At 40.7% G+C, this 19061-nt stretch overlaps 1 protein-coding gene across 3 annotated transcripts in view; it reads right to left on the bottom strand.

The window, feature by feature from the left end:
* Nucleotides 1-19061, bottom strand: part of rabgap1 (RAB GTPase activating protein 1) — a 77298-nt gene that overhangs the window by 8415 nt on the left and 49822 nt on the right. For all 3 annotated transcript variants that reach the window (XM_080046961.1, XM_080046959.1, XM_080046960.1), the window contains 10 exons: nt 14373-14486; nt 12227-12301; nt 11519-11644; nt 11153-11296; nt 10173-10214; nt 9924-10052; nt 6486-6578; nt 5069-5179; nt 4458-4562; nt 3423-3506 (listed from right to left, as the gene is read on the bottom strand). In XM_080046961.1, coding sequence (XP_079903087.1) covers nt 3423-3506; nt 4458-4562; nt 5069-5179; nt 6486-6578; nt 9924-10052; nt 10173-10214; nt 11153-11296; nt 11519-11644; nt 12227-12301; nt 14373-14486 — 1023 coding nt within the window. The remainder of the gene's footprint in view (nt 1-3422; nt 3507-4457; nt 4563-5068; nt 5180-6485; nt 6579-9923; nt 10053-10172; nt 10215-11152; nt 11297-11518; nt 11645-12226; nt 12302-14372; nt 14487-19061) is intronic.

Raw genomic sequence — 19061 nt, 5'->3', positions numbered from 1 at the left:
GTCATCCCACCTCTCTGTAGACGGATGGTCTATCTCTCTATCTGCTCCTGTTCTCTGCATATCTCTCTCTCTCTCTCTCTCGGTCCCTGTGGCCTAACACTGTAAATCTCTTCCTCCTCCTTCACAGATCAATCCATACATGTATCTGTGCAGACATCCATCTCTCTCCTCCTACGTGTCTCTCCGGCCTGTACATCCTCTCCTTCATTTGCTCTAAACTGTCATTTATTTTCCTGTCTCTCTTCTTAACCCTCATCACTACTGGTCACTTATCCCTTGCCATTTTACTCCCCCCCCCCCTCTCCCTTTTTCTAACTAGTGCAACTCCATGGCATTCTGTGAGTAGGCCTTTTAATTTGCTTAAAGCTATAATGCGTAACTTTCCCCCCCATGAGGAATTCTGAGTAATTACAACAACACCGTCAGCGCATCTACATGAGGTAAGACTTTGGTGATCACGCATGGATTTTACACCGTCTACTGTACGTCCAGGTTTTTTCTTGGCAGTAGAATCAAAGACTGAAACATTTCTTGGGCGCTTCTTGGGATTTTTTCTGAGCTCCTGCGCCAGTGTCAGGGCGAGACACCAGTTTGTAAACGCTGCCATACTGAGAAATACAGAGAGTCTTTTGTGGAGCTGATAGGCATACTCATCTTTGTGTCGACTCGTTTGGCGATGGCTTGAATGTAACCGACAATCATTTATATGAAAAAGTTACGCATTATAGCTTTTTTTATTAAATGGGCCAAATAGGGAAATTGTGGAGAAGACAGTGTGTTCTGCTGGGACGTAAGATGACAGACAAGACTCCTTATTTAATTGTATTAACATAGCAGAATGAACAGGGTCATTTTTTATTCATTATTGTTTTGGTGATTCGACACTGTTGTATCACACACTAGAAAGTGCTTGTTGCGATCTACTGATAAGTTCATGCTCAATTGGCCATTTTTGTAGTTTTACTGAACAAACTTGGCCTCATTTGCTCTAAATATATTTACTCAATAATTCATGTGGTCCCGCTGTATCTTTACCGCCTTGGGCAATTTTTGTTTTCTTGGTCAATAATGCATGCACGCTTACAGTAGCCTGCGTACAATGGGCTTATTGTAAGCACTTCAAATTTGAATTGCTTAAACACATTGTTGTATAGCGCTTAGAACTAGAAGCTTAATGTGGGAAAATAAAAATGTTTTGTCCAGGGTCAAACTATTTTAAAAAACTATTTTTAAACTGTAAGTAGATCTGAATCTAATGCTAACAGGGCCTCAGAGACACAGGCACATGTGTCCTGCTGTACCTGGCACGTAGCTGCTTACTCTGAGTGCATATACACTAGCTCTGCTCATACAGGAGTAGGGATTACAACACACCACTCCACACTGTTTTTAGCTTCACCATTAACAGACATCTCTCTGTCCTCGTGGGCTGGAGGGGCAATTAGCACACAAAGCTTTTCTATTTTTTTGGCTCTAATCCCTCAACAACAAAAAAAACGTGGCATTCACAGCCACTGAAAGAGGGGGAAAATGCTATTTGAAGAATAATTTGAGTTATTTGGGTTGAAAAAAACAACTCAGGCTATTTTGGGGCAGTCCTCGACATGTCAATCCCACAGGACTGAATGCTGCTGTCCTCCCTCTTCCCCTCTCTCTCTTCTGCTGGAGACGTGTGTTCATTTTCTCCCTCTCTCTCTCTCCATCGATCACTGCCTTCCTCCCTGTCACAAAAATAACTATTTTTTGTCAAAGCCCCATATTCACACTTAGCTCGGCTCAGCACAGTTCTCCGCTGCATGATGGACACTTGAAGGATGCTTTCACCCATAATACACACACAGGCACACACACGCACATACCCATCAAATCCCCTCTGCTTTATGATAGCTCCTGTCATTATTTTTTCAGATCCGCTGTCAATATTTTTAGACTCAGGTGAGGTTGAGGTCTGTTTCTAAATGAGTCCTGCTATTTCTGTCTGGGCCCAAACAGGGAGAGACAGGGGGCTGGATTGTTGCATAATGTCTTTGTGCTGATGATGGTAATGGTACTAGATCTGGGAAGGTTTATATTAAGCATTTAGTGACAGGATGAGATCTGAACGGATGAAAAAAAATCACTGTTAGCGGAATTCGGAGAAGCGGAAAAACTCAAAAGGTGCTCACAGGCTCAGTCATCAAAAGACCCTGTGTTCAGCTTAGGGGCAGTTTGTTAGAATAGATGTTTATGCTTTACAAACTAGATGAGCCATTTAAAAAAAAAGATAGCAATCATTTTATTTTCAAATATTCATAACTTCTGAAAAGACAAATAAGAAGAGATACGTGGAAGAGAGGTGCTCAATGGCTCACTCCAAAAGCATCCTGAGTTTTGGTATGAGAAAAACAAAACTAGAACCCACACGAACAGAAATCTGACAAATCATATCCATTCATTCATTCCACATGCTTGGCTTGGCCTACTTACAATATGAAAGGATCAGAATAAGAGATGATTCTCAGTGGAAGCAGTGTATTGCAAAAAATAAATAAATCCCTCATTCATTAATTGTGTGCTCTGACTAATAAAGTACCAACCCTTCAGGACATTACTTGCTGCTATGCAGATATTTCCAACTGAAATAATGTGCGTCAAGTTGACTTCCTGCTGCTGGAAAAAAAAACAGGCAGCATCAACTGAGAGGTCTGACAAGTCAACACCTATTTCTGTGTCTTCATACTAGCTCCAAGGTTTAAGGATTGATTTGATTGTTAATCATGTTCATTTTAAGGTTCTTAAAGGCCTGACTACCTGCTTGCTATATTTCAGGCCATTTAGCTATATATGGACATGCCTGTAGTTGGTCATTGTCATACTTATTTCATCATTAATTTATCTTATTCATTTTAATATAATTTATTGACATGTTTTTTTATAGTTTGCCATCTGAATTCGGACACAGTTTGTTTTTTTAATGCCTGGTTTTGTGAGGAGCACTCTTTTTTTTGCCCTACAAATATGGATAACTATCATTACAACAGTGGCTCATAGTATTTTTATTGTATGGTAACTTACAGCAGAGAACATATTGTATTTCATAGGAGAGGTATGAACACAAACACTTTTCAAGATATTTAACATATAAGATATATAACACTTTGCAATAGATTTATGAAGGAAAATCAGTAAGATTTGATCAATGTTTGTGGAAATATGTGAGGTTATGATGTTGGAAAAATCACTAATTTTAAGTGTTCAAAAAATAGGTTAAAGGAAACTGGGGTGAGTCTGCCACAGTTTACTCCAACACTCGGTAATTTGATTGAAACACAATGCTGTGGTTCTGTGTATGCAAACTGGAAGGTATTAACAAGGCTGTAGGACTAAATGATTACTGTACACGCAATCCATTCTAAAGAAATTTTCAGATACACGGTACATACCTGCTTATATTCTCCAATGATGGAGCCGTTCTTCTTGATCTCAGATTCAGACTTGTCAAGCTCTCGTCTGCACATCTCCTTCAACTGTGGAAAGACAGACAGACAGACACACACACACACACACACACACATACACACACACACACACACACACACACACACACACACAAATTAACTGGTAGGCTATTGGAGGGCAGAGACCAAGGACAGAAGGTCTCCAGGGCCCCTAGAGACTGTGTGTCTGCCGTGACAAGTGAAGAAGAAGACAGACAATGGTAATGGTAGACCTGAAGCTATAGGGCAAGGTTGCACATTCTATACAACCTCTAGGAAAGCACATAAATCACTCACAGCTACAACTACACACTCAGGAAGACAGGAGACATTTGGAGGACAGTGGTAAACACACATGGGCACCGAGTGAAGCAGGTCTGTCCTCTGTCTCGGAAGGACACTTCATTGAACTAGAGAAAATCAACCTGAAAGAGGAAGTGCTATCCTTTGACATTTGACTTTGAAGAGTAGGGCTGCATTCCAAATCGCATACTCTTTCCTTTTTCTTTTCCACATACTACATCTGACCATAAATATAATCTAGTTAGCATGCAGTAGGCATACAACTGGGATTTTTTGACTTATCTATTTCAGCATAACATTGCGTCTTGATCTTGCTTTTATATCCTTCGCATCCCCGGTTGTTTTCATAAGGAGGCTCCGTCCATGTGACGTCACTTTCGGTGCGCACTGGATTGTGGATCAGAATCGCCGAAATAGCATGCTGATTTAAACGGATGTAGTAGACATTCGGGTATTTTCAAGCATACTAAATCTGACCACAAGAATCGGGACACCCTAAATATTTTTTTCTACCATACTAAATAGCAGAACGTATGGGTATTAGAACACAGGGTACGTGTCTTTACAGAAATTATGTATGATGGAGCGACCCTTTTTTTTTAAATACATTTTTTAAATGAAGAAAAGCTGGACTGATATGTCTAAAGTATAGACGTAAGGCAGAAGAGTGGCTCTAACCTGTGCAGACTCTTCCTCCAGTCGTCTCTTCTCGTCTTCAGAATCCACTAGTTTCTGTTTGGTCAGCAGCAACTCTTTATTCAGTATGTCTGCTTTCTCCTCAGCCTGACACACACATGAAACACATACACACACAAGAAAATAACACAATGTTGGTAAGGTAGTTGAAAGTTAGATTTGCACTACTTTCCAGTTAGTTTTCTCTCTACCATCTCAAAAAATGTGCATGCCATACCCCTGCCACACACACACACACACACACACACACACACACACACACACACACACACACACACACACACACACACACACACACACACACACACACACACACACACACACACACACACACACACACACACACACACATTTGAAGGCTGTGTTAATCAAGAATGCCTCTTTTGCAAAAACACCCTTTCACTCTGCCTCATCATGATATTTCAGTTATTTCACAATTGTTGCCACACACTGTATACTTCACAGTTGCTTCTGGTGAGTGACAAGTGACATTTTAGTGAACATATTCACACACACACACACACACACACACACACACACACACACACACACACAATCATATTATATAAACATATTCTTTCTCTTTGGCTCACGTTGTCGAGGTCTTTGCGCAGGGCTATCTTGCTGCTGACTAGTTCATGTGCCAGGTCGTCATTCTCCTGCTCCAGACGCATGTTAGCCTCCTGCAAGCGACGGTTCTCCCTCTGGACGGACGGAGTGGGGGAAGAGATAGAGAGAGAGAGAGATGAGAAAAGGAAGAAAAGAGAGAGAAAAAGAAGAGAGAGAGAGACAGAAAAAGACAAAACAACAAATAATGAAACAAGAAAAACAGTGTGGTCAGCAAAACAGAGGGGCATATGAACGAAGAGAAGTGAGAAGAGCATAAAAGAGGAAGAGGAAAGTGAAAGAGATGGAAAAAGGAGTTTATCATGAAAGAGTTGCAAATGAATGGGTAAGCATTGTGTTCCTGGTTCAGTAATGCAACAAAATTTGTGTGGGTGTAAAAGTCGACTGCGATCAGGTGAAAGCTTCAGTTGTCTGTAATGTTTAACAGGGCATAAACTGGTTGTACATCATTAACAGCAACTGACAGCAAACTGAAGAAAAAATTCCCAGTGATGACAAGCAGAAGAGTTAAGGGGATGATGTTACAAAATGCGGAGAGGTCTTACTACAAAAAAAAAATATTGGAAAAGCAGGGCTACGTTTAAATTTAAAGAGTAGGGTATTTTGTTTGTTTTTCATGGTTCATTAATTCAACTAATCAATTTCCATTTGCATGTTTCAAATAAAATATTCCAATATGACATGTGTTTATGCTGGGGGAAAAAAAGAAGAAAAAAAGTCAAATGATAATAAGTCATTTCTGAAACCCTGCTGTGTTTGCTCAAATAGGATGAATGTCAGTAACTCAGATGTAAACTCATTGGTCTGTTGAAAGATGAAATTATTTATATTCATCACAATACTGTATCTACCTGTAGTTAATGTTATCAAGTTGTGTCTTAATGTTTGAGTGTGTGAAAAGAACACTCAGACTAGCTCTTTTTGAAAATCTAAAAATGGTGTTTGCTTGTTCGAAGCATTTTTCTTTAAAGAGCAAACAACGCAGAAGTTCAGTCACTGTAATTGATGATCTTGTACCGTATGCAGCCAACCCATACCCTTGAGATGACTTATGGCATTGTACAATTAATAGCTTGTTTGGTGCCATGTAGTTTTTCCAAGGGCTGTCAAGGTCTACAGTATAAAGAGAGATTCATTCTGTTCGGTGTCAGAAAATGGTGCTTGTTTTTAAACCTATCTTGTAGTAACACAATAGTACATACTCTATACCGAAGAGCTGCAGTGTTGTGAGATGAGATCAAATGGATACTAGTTACATGTTTGATTTAAAGAAGAATAATATGAAGTGTATTTTAAATGTATTGAGAAATCATTGGCGCTATATACAGTATAAATATTGTTTTTTGGTTGTTGTTTTTTTGCTTGAAATGTGCTAATGTTTACCTCATATCGCTCAATAGGTGCCTCCTGTTGCTCCTGCTGCTCTCTTATGGTGTGGTACTCCTTCTCAAATTTCTTCAGCTTCTTCTGGCTGATCTGTTGGCCGGCAAGAGCAGAAACAAAATTACATCTTTAACTGTATCACACATACCAAGAATTACACTAATAACTACTGCAATGATACACACAATACAAATATATATACTGTATATATAAACTAGCACAGTACCGGTAGGTTTTTTGAGCTTGTGCGCTAAAGGTGGCTGCCAGAGGAGCATCTTTCTCAATCCTATGTAAACAACGACCCAAGATCTATATTTATTTTCTTGACTGTGGTGTTCAGTCCATCATTTGAACAATATGTTTCAGAACATATGAAGGGATTACAGGCCTAGTTTGCTACTAGTGTATCACTGTTCACACAGTCTACAGTACAAGTTTTTTTTTAAAGTGTTGACATTGATGCCGGAAACTGCTTCAATATGCAGAAATAAAAAAATCATAGCATTTAGAAATGAGGCCGTAACAGCGAACAAGCACATTAATGGGACAGAATGTTCCCTGAAGAACTGAAATGGCTGATTGAGCAAATATTGTCCTTTCTAATAAAGTTACATTGTATTTTACGCGTTTCACACTTTTGTAGATCTTGTCTCGTTTTTCTGTGTGTTTTCTTAAGGAAAGTGAAACACAATATTTAGTATACAAAGTTCAGTACCAGTGGTTCACTGCTGATCACCCGATATAGTGAAACAGTGTCCCATTTAACACAAACTTACAAGTAACATTCATGCCTAGAGAGAGAGACACAGACACACACACACACACACACACACACACACACACACACACACACACACACACACACACACACACACACACACACACACACACACACACACACACACACACACACACACACACACACACACACAGCAGTATCATCAACAGGCCTTTCACTGCCCAGCCACCGCCTTACATTTGGCTTTGACAGCTACCATACAATGAGCACTATGTTCCTGATTTTCAGCATAACAGAGAGGACAAATATTGTTTCCAAACTAATTCATGCATCTAGACCAATTGCGTTTGAAACATCAATGCACAGTTGTCTTTGCGTACATGCCTGCATGTGTATGGTACAATCTGAGCTTTAGTATTACGCTTCTCGTATACCTGATGATCCCAAATCTCCCAGCACTCATCACCTAATGATGGTGGCAGAACTGGGACAGCATGACCCATATGCTGTCCTGCTCTAAGTGTGTCTCTGCGCGCGAGTGTGTGTGTGCGTGTGTGTGTGTGTGTGTGTGTGTGTGTGTTTGTGTGTGTGTGTGTTTGTCTGTAAATAGGAGAGACATCAGGAAGAAAAGGTACAAGGGGTCATCCATCCAGGGCATGTCTCATTCTTTTTTTCTGCGTTCTCTGGCAGCCTTGACAGACAGCTGGGTCTCCAGGTGTAACTTCTCAGACAAGCGATTAGGAACACAGACAAACCCCTGCCTCTCAAGTACAGACATCATTTGTAGACATACAATAGTTCTCATTACAATTTCCGCACTGTAGTTAAAATATAGATACTCCCTCTTCGTGCCTCCTGTTCTTGTGTTACGATCACTATAATCGTTGTTCTGCTTTTAGATTTTGCTTATTCCACCATCGGGGTGTTAAAGCAGAGGAATAGACAGTGGTTCAAACCGTCACAGACCAGGATGCTAGATGCTCACCTCTGGCATACACGTATAAAATCTATTTTCAGAAATCCATGTAACCAATAAAGCTCTCTATCATTTTTACTGCCTTTATATCGTCAAAATTATCATGAAATACGTCCCCCCAGGTTAGGTCATTCCAATGTAATAATCAAAAAATCTATATGAGATATCCGAGACACCTGGCAAATCTGGGGCTAAAATGGGGCAATACATTTAGAGCACCTGCCAACCCAGAAAGATTTGTGCTCCAGATAACTGCATATCATCAGTCAATGAGGACATCCGTAATCTGGTCAGTTAATCCCCCCAATAGTGTTATCCATTGCTTCAGATCAGCCTACCTAGTCTCTGATCTCATTTTCCAGCTACAACATTACAATACTCACTGAAGTCAATTTGCCATAGTGCGTTTTAAAATGATTTTCTCTTCCCAAAAATTGTGCCGGAAATAACTTCTTATAGCAGCATGTAGTACAAAGGTGGGTCAGTAGGTTTCCATGATGGTAACTACATTAAAGGAGCAGTAAGTGAAATGGTCCTTTTAGCTAACTTCCTGTCAGTGACTGCAGTTAGCAGTCCCCTCGCTCACCCCTACATTACCACCACATGAACGTACAGCCATCTTCTTCAGATAGTACCTCGATGGAGAGCAGCGAGTCATTGTTCACGGGCACAGAGACCCGGCTCTTTATAGTGCTCTGTCTCCTGATTGGATAAAACGAGCGGGATACTCCAAATTTTAACTGGCAATTACTGCAAAGCTGAATGACTGGGAGACCTGTGTTATGAACATAGAGTGATTTAACACATATATTAACAAAAACATATCGCTTACTTACTTCCCCTTTAAGGTATTCTATTTAAATGGTCACAAAGCATATACACAAGTCAAACTCAAAGACAAAAATATATAAGTGTGCCTTTATAGCGGTTTTGCCTCCCATATGAGAGGCCTCATCAGCCCAGGGATGCCTTTTAGATAAATACTGAAATATCATCCCAATCCAGTTGCCTGTTAATTAGTTGTTCCGCTGGATTTTGTTTCTGTTGGATAAACTTATTGTGTCTCTCTCTCTCTCTCTCTCTTCTGCTCGCCTGCCTAACTGGAAACAAAAAAGAATTCTCTGCATGCTTTCCCCTTCACAGAGTTTGTGCTAATAAATATCACTGCCCAAAGTTAACTTCATAGTCAGGCCCTCCAAACTGGGCCAGGCGGTTGAAAACAGGTCAGGACACAGGTGTTAGTGTGTTAGTGTGTGTGTGTGTTAGTGTTTGTTAGTGTGTGTGTGTGTGTGTGTGTGTGTGTGTGTGTGTGTGTGTGTGTGTGTGTGTGTGTGTGTGTTTATGAGACAAACGAGAGGTGTGCGTCTGTGTGTGTGTTCATTGCATCTGTTAAACTTAATTTCAAGTTCAAAAGCGTCCCCTAGTGGTATTTATGTAGCACTGCGTGACTCCATATTTTTTTATCCATTCATTCAGTCCATTACAATACATCTTAACTCCGGGATCTAATGAACATACTTTTGTTTTATTGGTTTTCCAAAATGAAACATCTATTACTTTTTGAGTTAAAAAAAAAAATCCTTTTGAAGACCACTCATTTGACCAAATACAGAGACATTCAACATTCATACAGCCAGGTTACTAAGAACCTTTTGAAAAGAACACAGAGTGTGTGCTTATAGTGAACTGAGACTCAGAATAATTGTCTGCACTCTAAACTTACCTTCATGCTACAGGCTAGCTCCATCAGCTTCTTTGCATTTTCCTCAGACCGGTACCTCTTTGGGACCGGGACACGAAAGAATTTGAGTGCACCCTCGAAGTCTGTCGCAATCAGATCGTCTTTTGATGTCTGAGGTAAAAGAAGGATATGGAAGGGGAAAGTACATTAGGTGGCCATTTACACAAAGTTACATGCACTAGTATGCAGGTATATACGGACAGTATACTGTATGTGTGTGGGCTACATTACCTTCAGAAGTGCCAAAGCTACATTGAAGATCACACTGATGCCCTGAAAAATGAAATACACATTTTTTTAGATTTATGGTGTGTTGAGGAATTCACTCACTGTTGGTTCAAATAAATTATCATAATATATGGATTTAACTGTTGGTGTGTGCAAAAAACAGTGCAAACTATATGCAGACTCATTATTTTAGTGCTACTTCCTTTACTGTTATTTTTTGTCTTTTTCAAATGTGCATGTGTCCCCTATTCTTTCTTGCAGACAGAACTTGAGAAACTACAGAAGGTTGTGGGGATTTAGCTCTCCAACTTAAACACATCCAGAGACACTCCAGTAGTCTTGGCTTGGACCACCATGCTGATGAGGGATCCATCTTCACCTTCAGTCTGAGGTGGTGTCTGATTTGAGGCAGGTTTCTCTTCTCTGTATTTGGGTCCTACATTCTTTCTCCTAAGCTCTCTGAGTCTTTCACGTTGGAAACAGTTTGGAGTGTCATAGAAAAAGGGTTCCATTAAAGCTGGGGTGGAGGATTTGGGGAGAAAATGGCAGCTGGGATAGAGATTCAAATCCAAATACCTCAACCGCTCCACTTGTTCTCTTTGGTCCCTCCCTGACACGCTCTACACCAACAAAGTCGTGCCAAAGTGAATGGACAGTCCCAACAGCCAATAAGAACAGAGAATCGGAGCCTCGCTCTGATTGGTCAAAGTGTACAGCTCATGCTCATTTTGACCAATCAGAAATCACATACCCCAGCTTTAAGTACTAATGTTTTTATTTTTTCATTTCTTTGTCATTGTTTACGTGTAGAAAAAATGGTTAGTCTTTGGATTGTGTGTACATAAAAAGCAACATCTTATTAACTTAAATGGTTGAGAGCAAAAAGTAAAATTTGGTTATTTGAAGGTATGTGTGAATTGCAGCCCAGTTTGAATTGCGAACTTATGTCTTTGTGTTTAGTGTTTTTTTGTATTACTACCAACCTCACACAGTAGCAGGTCGATGATATGGAAGACCATGTAAAGAGGGAACTTGGCGGTGAAGAGGGTGAGGAACCACTGGGAGGCGTACATGTGAGCCTCCAGACCCACATTCAGGAAATGGTTGTACAGGTCTGGTAAATATTCCTGTTTCGGAAAGAAAGAGAGAATTCACAGACAGAGAAATGAAAAGATTTAATGAAGAAAAAAGGAAAACAATAAGAAGGAAAAATGTACTTCTGGTCAGTTGTTTACGCCAACTAACACACATTATAGTCTGATAATGTTTCAGGTGACCACTGCTATGGTGGCTATCTAGAAGAAAAAAAAAACTTTGGATCTACGATTGCAACACACACACACACATACCTGCATGAGTCTCTCCAGTTGGAAGAACTTGCAGTGCAGATCTTCAAAGTTCTGCTTGAAAAGGTCCCTGAGCCCGTAATCAAACATGATCTTGACCAGCACACTGAAAGCTTGCTCCTCTGGCATCTGAAGAACAAGTTATTATTTTAGTTTAATACCTCATGCCAAGTTATATCCTAATTATACATATTTAATATAAGACTAAAATAACAATCATTTTACTTCACGACTTCCCCCGATTAATAAGCTATCTGAACTTGTTCTATGTCTCAATAGTGATATCATTTGCACACGTCTCTCCCCTCATCTAAGAGAAGACATTGACATTGTTTGTCCACTAGGTGGTAGCGTTGACATGTGCCTGAACTGCAAAACAGTCCAGAGGTGGCAGATGCAACACAAGCATATTATACATCATTTATAAAAAAGACAAAATGTCAGTATTCCACAGATGCCCCTCTTGTATCTGAAATGTTCTTATTTCATTGAGCAACAGTACATCATGCATATCGAATCCAACACTTAATCCAATGTGGCCGAAGGGTTAAAGACATTGAAAACAAGCCGGGCCAATCCCTTCGGCATTGCAAAAAATACCAAAAAGATACCCGTGTCAAATCAAAACAAAACAGTCTCCCTCTCTGCTCTCGAGGTTTGTTTGAATACTTGGGATCTGTGTGTGGGTCCCTGCTGATAATGTGAACTCACGTGCAGCAGCAGCACAGCAGCCAGGAAGGACTGTCCCTGGCAGTAGCCAATCTCCTCATCGTAAACAGAGTACGCCTGAAGGAGAGGAGGAACACAGTTAGCAAATAGCTTTCACAGTCAATTCAAACATTGGTGAGGGAAAGAGAAATGATCAGAACGTACTTTGCTATAACCATGCAACTGAAAAACGACATTATATTATATTCATGATTCCCACAAAGGATGTACACAATGATATAATGTAATGAGTGAGAGAGATGGAGGGCTGATGGTGGAAACTAGGCAAAAAATAAATAAATAATTGTGCGTAATTTAAACAATTTCCTTGGTAGTTGGCAGACAAGCTCCGAGGAGAGTTTAGTATCCGTAAAAGTTGAACTTGTATTTGACAGGTAGAGAGAAAGACGCCAATATGGCTCAAGCTTCAGTTCCCTGGAAGCTTAACACCTGTTTCTATTAAACAAGAGAAGTTGAGAAATAAAAAATAAAGACTACCATTGTGTACCCACCATCATATCTGTCAAAGTACAGTAAATATTTAGTTAAAGAGCTTTAGTTATGTTGTAAAAGCTGTCTTAAGAAATGTCTGGTTATTTTTATTCATTTCTTTTAAGATTACTGGTATTGGAAAATCTAGAAAACCTGGAGTGAGGGATGGAGAGAAAAGGGAAAAATGATAGTGAGAAAAAAACATTGAAAAGATGGAGAGGAAAGGAAAATTACAAAGAATTGGAAAGGAAATGGTTGGACAAAGATGTTGTTATAGGGGAAATGGAGTAATAATGAGGGGGGGGGGGGGTTTAGACAAGGCCTGTAGTGGCCTACTGAGCTACAAACACAAATAATGAGTTCAAGTTAAATGGAAAAAGTGTGGATCAATCCACACAGAGAGGAAAGGGAGGGCCAACTGAATTATTCAAAACACACCTGAGGAGGTTATTTGTCTGGGAAAGAGATGGATGCCCTCACCTGAGTTATACATAATGCATAAAATAAAAAAATAAGAAACTTTGAACTAACTGCAGCCAGACCATTTGTGTGTCTGTGTGTTTGTGTGTGTTTGTGTATGCCGCTGTGTCACATGTCAGTGTCGCAGCAGGACTGATTACAGTGGAGTCTAGTGTGTGCGTGTGTGTGCGCGTGTGTGTGCGTGCGTGTGTGTCTGAGTGTGTGCGAGTGTGTGTGTTTTCGTTCGATCTGAAACTTACGATATAGCTTTTCTAGACAGGCGGTGGCTGTTACGAACTCGCTGAACCACCCAAAAGCACAGAGGCAGTTGAGTTAATTAATGATCATTTGGGTTTAGCTCTGACAGCTCTCACTACAGGTCTGCAAACCTACTGTATTGTAAAACAAGTCATTTAAACAGTAATTACACTGTATTGCAGGGAAACAGCACTCTGTTTCACATGCCTTTCAAGTGGGTTCAAACACTAACACCAATGTTACAAAAACCTTTTTTTTTCCTCTGAAGGATGATCAAATGTCTTCAGTTAAAGTTGCAAAAACAATGGAGTATGGTATTAATCCTGAGGTTGTATATAACAGAGGTGGTATGGTGTTAATTAGCCAGTTCTTCACTGCAATCAAATACTGTTTGTTTGTTTTCATGTTAGTGCATTGTGTAGATTCTCTCAATGCTAACTTCATGAACATTCCACAAAATACCTTCCTACAAAAGGTTGCAAAGCAACTGTGTAATACAGATGAAACACCGTGACAAATTACAGTAAAGATAGAAATAAATATATATTTTGCATTTAAATTAAATTCTTAATGCAGACGGGAATACAAGCTGCAGATGTATAACTGCAGCTGATCTGCAGCTGATCTGCAGTGGCCTACAAAGGGGTTACATATCTTATGGCATACAGTCCCCTGTAGCTGTTTTTCTGAAGCTTTGCTGCACTGAGCAGTTTTTATTTTTCATTTTTGACTGGCTCTGTAATGCCCTGTGCTGACTAAATAATTGAAACATTGTCTTGCACGTGTGTGTGTGTGTGTGTGTGTGTGTGTGTGTGTGTGTGTGTGTGTGTGTGTGTGTGTGTGTGTGTGTGTGTGTGTGTGTGTGTGTGTGTGTGTGTGTGTGTGTGTGTGTGTGTGTGTGTGTGTGTGTGTGGGAGGGGGTTGTGTGTGTGGGTCCCACCTTGCAGATCTTGTAGAGGGAGTCTTGTCCATCTCCTCCAGTGTCTTTGAAGTAGTCATGAGCCGGGAATGTCCTGTTAATGTCCCTGGTGATGGCGCTGTCCTGAGGAGACTCCTATCAATGAGACAGAGGAGAAGGGAGGGGCGAAGAGAGGGCAGACAAAAAGATCAGGGAGTGAATCTACAAGATGCTTAAGTAGACACTACTGGGGGGAAACACATTTCCATAGAGGCCCAGCAGTGGCCAGTGTTCACATTGTTTAGATTTATAGTAACGGGCAGAATGAATTACTGGTGGTGGCACAGAGTGTTCTCTTCTCCAGTACACGCTGTACATCTCTCCCAGTGGCTGCCGTTTCCGTTCCAAATTTAAATCAATTTTGAACATGAAGAGCAAACACTTGTGTTGCCCTAGTCTAAGATGCATACCACTAACAATACAAATACAGAGAAATAGAAAGATTGCTGTTTTTCATCATATTTAATTTACAATATGAGTTTTCTGTTAAGCAAATATAACAATTGCAATTCTGCCATAACACATTGTGGAACTAATACAGTTAGGTTCATTGCCAGTTACTTGTTGAAAACAATTTTATTGTGACAAATTACACAAAAAAATCTCCCTCTGTTCTAAAAAAGTAAAAAGCCTATAACACTGGCGTATGTCAGGGTGATGTCAATAGAGGGGTTGTTTAATGGAAAAATAACCAAAGACTGAAACGCGGTACAGTAGGATAATGAGATGGTGTTTAGCTTTCATCAACACACCTCAAATGACATTAAAAAAAACATCATCTCAAATGGATGGCTAAAATGGAGAGCAGTAGAAGTATGTATAGAGCTATCAACACCAAAACTCGGGGGATTTATTATTGTTTGCTGTGCGTGTGCACTCTGTCCTCCTGCAAACATTTATGTAATCTCATTTGGGCTGAATGGTGTCACTGGAGGGGAAAAGAACACAACTACAACAAGAGTGTTCAACCATGCTAGACTGTACTTAGGCACAGTGATGCTTTGAAATGCTAAATGCTAATGTCAGCAAGAAGTGACAATGCTAACATGCTGATGCTACGCAGGTACTGTATGATGTGTACAATATTTACCGCCATAGCTGACTTATCTGAATATAACTAAGCACAAAGTACTGCTATTGCTGATGTGAATGTCATTAGTTTCACAGGTGCGCACACACGCACACGCACGCACACACACACACACACACACACACACACACACACACACACACACACACACACACACACACACACACACACACACACACACACACACCAGCATACAATCCAGATTGGAGTCTTAACTAGCAAAGATTAATCACCCTTGGTTAAATTATTGATGATCAGTGTATTAAGGGGGGCAAACAGACTCTAAGGGCCCACTCACACTAGTGCCACGGCCCCGTGCCAAAGCTCATTAGCATACTAAAGTCTAGAACGTTTGGCTAGTGTGACCACGCCAACTGTATTCCAGCACGGAACAGCCCCTTGGCCACGGCACACCTGGGAGAGGTGTGCCGTGGCCAAAGTACAGATGCTAATGAGATGACACGCGCACAAGCAAGCGCACAGGCGGCGTTCCTGACGTGAATTTATTAAGGATGCATTGTCCGTTAACGTCCGCTGCCTTACTAGTCGGCACCAGAATTGCCCACCACTTGGACTTGTAGCTATAATGTGTGAGAATTAACGTGTGTGTAGGCCTAGGTGTGGGCTAATAAAAGAGGGAGAGAGCTAATTAGGTCGGCTCAGAAAGCAAAGCAAAAATGTTTTCGTGTTTACTCACGTTCGTCAGATGATTTTTTTTCTTTTTCCTCCCGTCAGCTGTCATAACTGCATTTACGCATGGCGGTGGAGACGCACCCAAAACAACACACCGCGGCCCGGTGATAAGGAAACAGTAGCCTACGCTAAGGTTTAACAAGAAACTTTATAAAGACACTTAAAAAAACGATCTCTGCCCATACAAAAAGTTCTGACTTGGATTTGATGGAGCGATCGATGTGTACAAAACCATCCGGATACATAGCCTATGGTCTGATGACGGGCCGTTATATTAATAATAAACAGCGTGCTGCACAAATATGAGACTGTCCACCGCGACCTATTACGTCAAGGCTACATTTAAAAAAACAATAGCTTAAGGATTCTCGTTGCTCTAATGTGGAAGTGGAATATTTGATGCAAATTTGGCCGGATGAAAATATTCACAAACAGTCGTATAGCCTACAAGTAGACTACGCTCCAAATCCTAAACGCGCACGGTGCAAGTATGCCCAGGCCACGAGCAGTGTGAGCACGGGCCTGCGGGGGGAGTGGGGAGGGGGGGGAATCGTGCTGAATCGTGCTGAGCACGGAACAGGCAAACGGCACTAGTGTGAGTGCGCCCTAAATAAGTAATGTTACTCTAAGACGCCCTGGCCCTGGCCATTACACGACAAATCAAATATACATTTAAATATATCTTCATACATTATTTGGAGGGGAAGTGGCTCTGAAGCTAGGGACTGGGTGCTGGTGATGTAATAACAAAAAAATTGGGGCACTTATTTAACTTTGAAGTTAGAATGGGGTATGGCATTCTTTGTAGCCGTGTGACTGTGCTCTCACACCATCAGTTGATAATGAGACAGTCAGCAGGAGCCAAGAGGGTGCCATTCAGTAAGCAGTAACTAACCATAATGCCTCACAAAAGTTCATGTTAAATGAGCAAATTAATGCGATACTGATGGTGATTGTGTACATTACACATTGGAATGTCAGAAAGGACGAGTTGAGTTATTCAGTGCCTTGCTCAACAGCTCTTTTGCAGGATTAAAGTTTACCATTTATCCCTGCTGGGGCATAATATCCCTACTGTCAAAACCACTCATGGTCAAAGAAGAGTAAGTTAAAGCCATGTACCTCGAAAAATCCTTTAATATTAATCACCAGTGCTTTTTTTTTAAATTATCCCTTGTTCTCTTTGTAGCTAAATATACCTTCCCGGTCTCTCTGTTAGTGTACCAATCACGACCCTCGCTCCCTCCTTTTTCCAAGGTTTGTGTTCCAACTTCCACAGAGGAAGAGAGTGAAACGAAAATAATGCAAGTAGAACACGAAATGCAGGAAGAAAGGAATGCTCTAACTAAAGTGAGCTAATGGGGATCAGAGACTAGCAACAGAAGGCTTTTTTCTTTTTAAGTCCATTCCACAACTTCCACCGCACACTGTATGACACAGTTACTGTGTGTGTGTGTGTGTGTGTGTGTGTGTGTGTGTGTGTGTGTGTGTGTGTGTGTGCGTAATCAACCAGTATTTTGCCATCTATTTTGATAATAAATGTGTCTTTTCTGTAATGTATCAAGCATGGATACTGGGGAAATGCTACAACTTCTGTTCTATAAGTGAGTATACAGTATGCTCACACTATCTGAATCTTTATTTTTTTGCTAACTTTAACATTGAGCAATGAAGGCAACTGAAAAGGTGTACACAGGCAGTCAGGAACTCGAGAAGTCTGTTCATTCACAGCAGAGGCCAGTGGTACTGATGAGCTTAAGGGTGGAGTCACTGAGTCCGGTGTGAAGGGCCCATTACACAGGGCTACAGTCTCTCAGTCAATGATAAGGATCCATGTTTATACAAGCACCACTTAGCCATACTAATCTCAAGTGCTGAGAGCCATGTACAAAGACCTCCGACATAATGGCCAATTAACTTCCTCTCTGACCGTCTGTCTATTCAGTTAAAGCACAGGTTGGAATGAGGGTAGCGTGAGAGGGCAGAGAAAACATATCCAGTGTCTCATGGTAGTAGGAGGAAGTGTGAGAGCGGGTTTAAGCGATAAAGAAAAAAGACCAATGCTAAGGATCGCGTATCGCTACGTAAGAGTACAATACTGATAACATAAATATTACTGTACTGCTTTAACACATGTAGGTGACTTTAAAGGGATATGCTGCTTCACAAAGATCTATGGGCAGTTTAAATTGAGTCAGTTACAACTGATTATGAAGCAGTTTCGGGAAGTTAAACAGTATATGCAAACTGAAAGGAAGTCAAGGGACAAAACATGTTCTTCTTTAATAAAGAAGTAAAAACTCAAAGGCAAATCTACAGCGTGTGTGTGTGTGCGTTTGTGTGTGTGCGTTTGTGCGTGTGTGTGTGTGTGTGTGTGTGTGTATGTGTATGTGTGCGTTTGTGTTTATATCTAAAGCTAGGAATAAAGTACCGGAGTAGGGCTTCCGTGGGAAGGCCTAGCAGCTAGCCCTCCATTGTTTATGTCCCTGATTTTCTCTGACTCAACACAATAGCTGATGTGTCATTCTGTTATTCTTTCTGTGCTCGTAAAGGACCCTGCTGAGATGCCAAGGCAAGACTGGGTGACATTTATTAAACTTGATATAAACCTTACACCCCAACCTAAACAAAAAGCCGGAGACCTGCATTTTCATTATTTCAATAAATTCAATCTGAAATCCAAGAAGAAACCGTGGACGTGACTGCAATTTAAAGGTTGGGTCAGCTAGTCTTGAGAACGCTTGTTGACAAAATGACTTCAAAATCAGTGAATATCTCCTCACGATCAGCTACCTGTCCATACTGTGTGTGTGCTGAAAAATAAATCTGGTGTTAATACACAGCCTAGGCTCTGTAAACTGCAGCTCACACACTGTACTGACAGTTAT

This window comes from Ammodytes marinus (assembly GCF_949987685.1).
Source record: "Ammodytes marinus genome assembly, chromosome: 18".
Taxonomy (NCBI): domain Eukaryota; kingdom Metazoa; phylum Chordata; class Actinopteri; order Uranoscopiformes; family Ammodytidae; genus Ammodytes; species Ammodytes marinus.
Note: the sequence above shows the minus strand (reverse complement) of the source record. Positions and strands in the feature narration are given on the sequence as shown.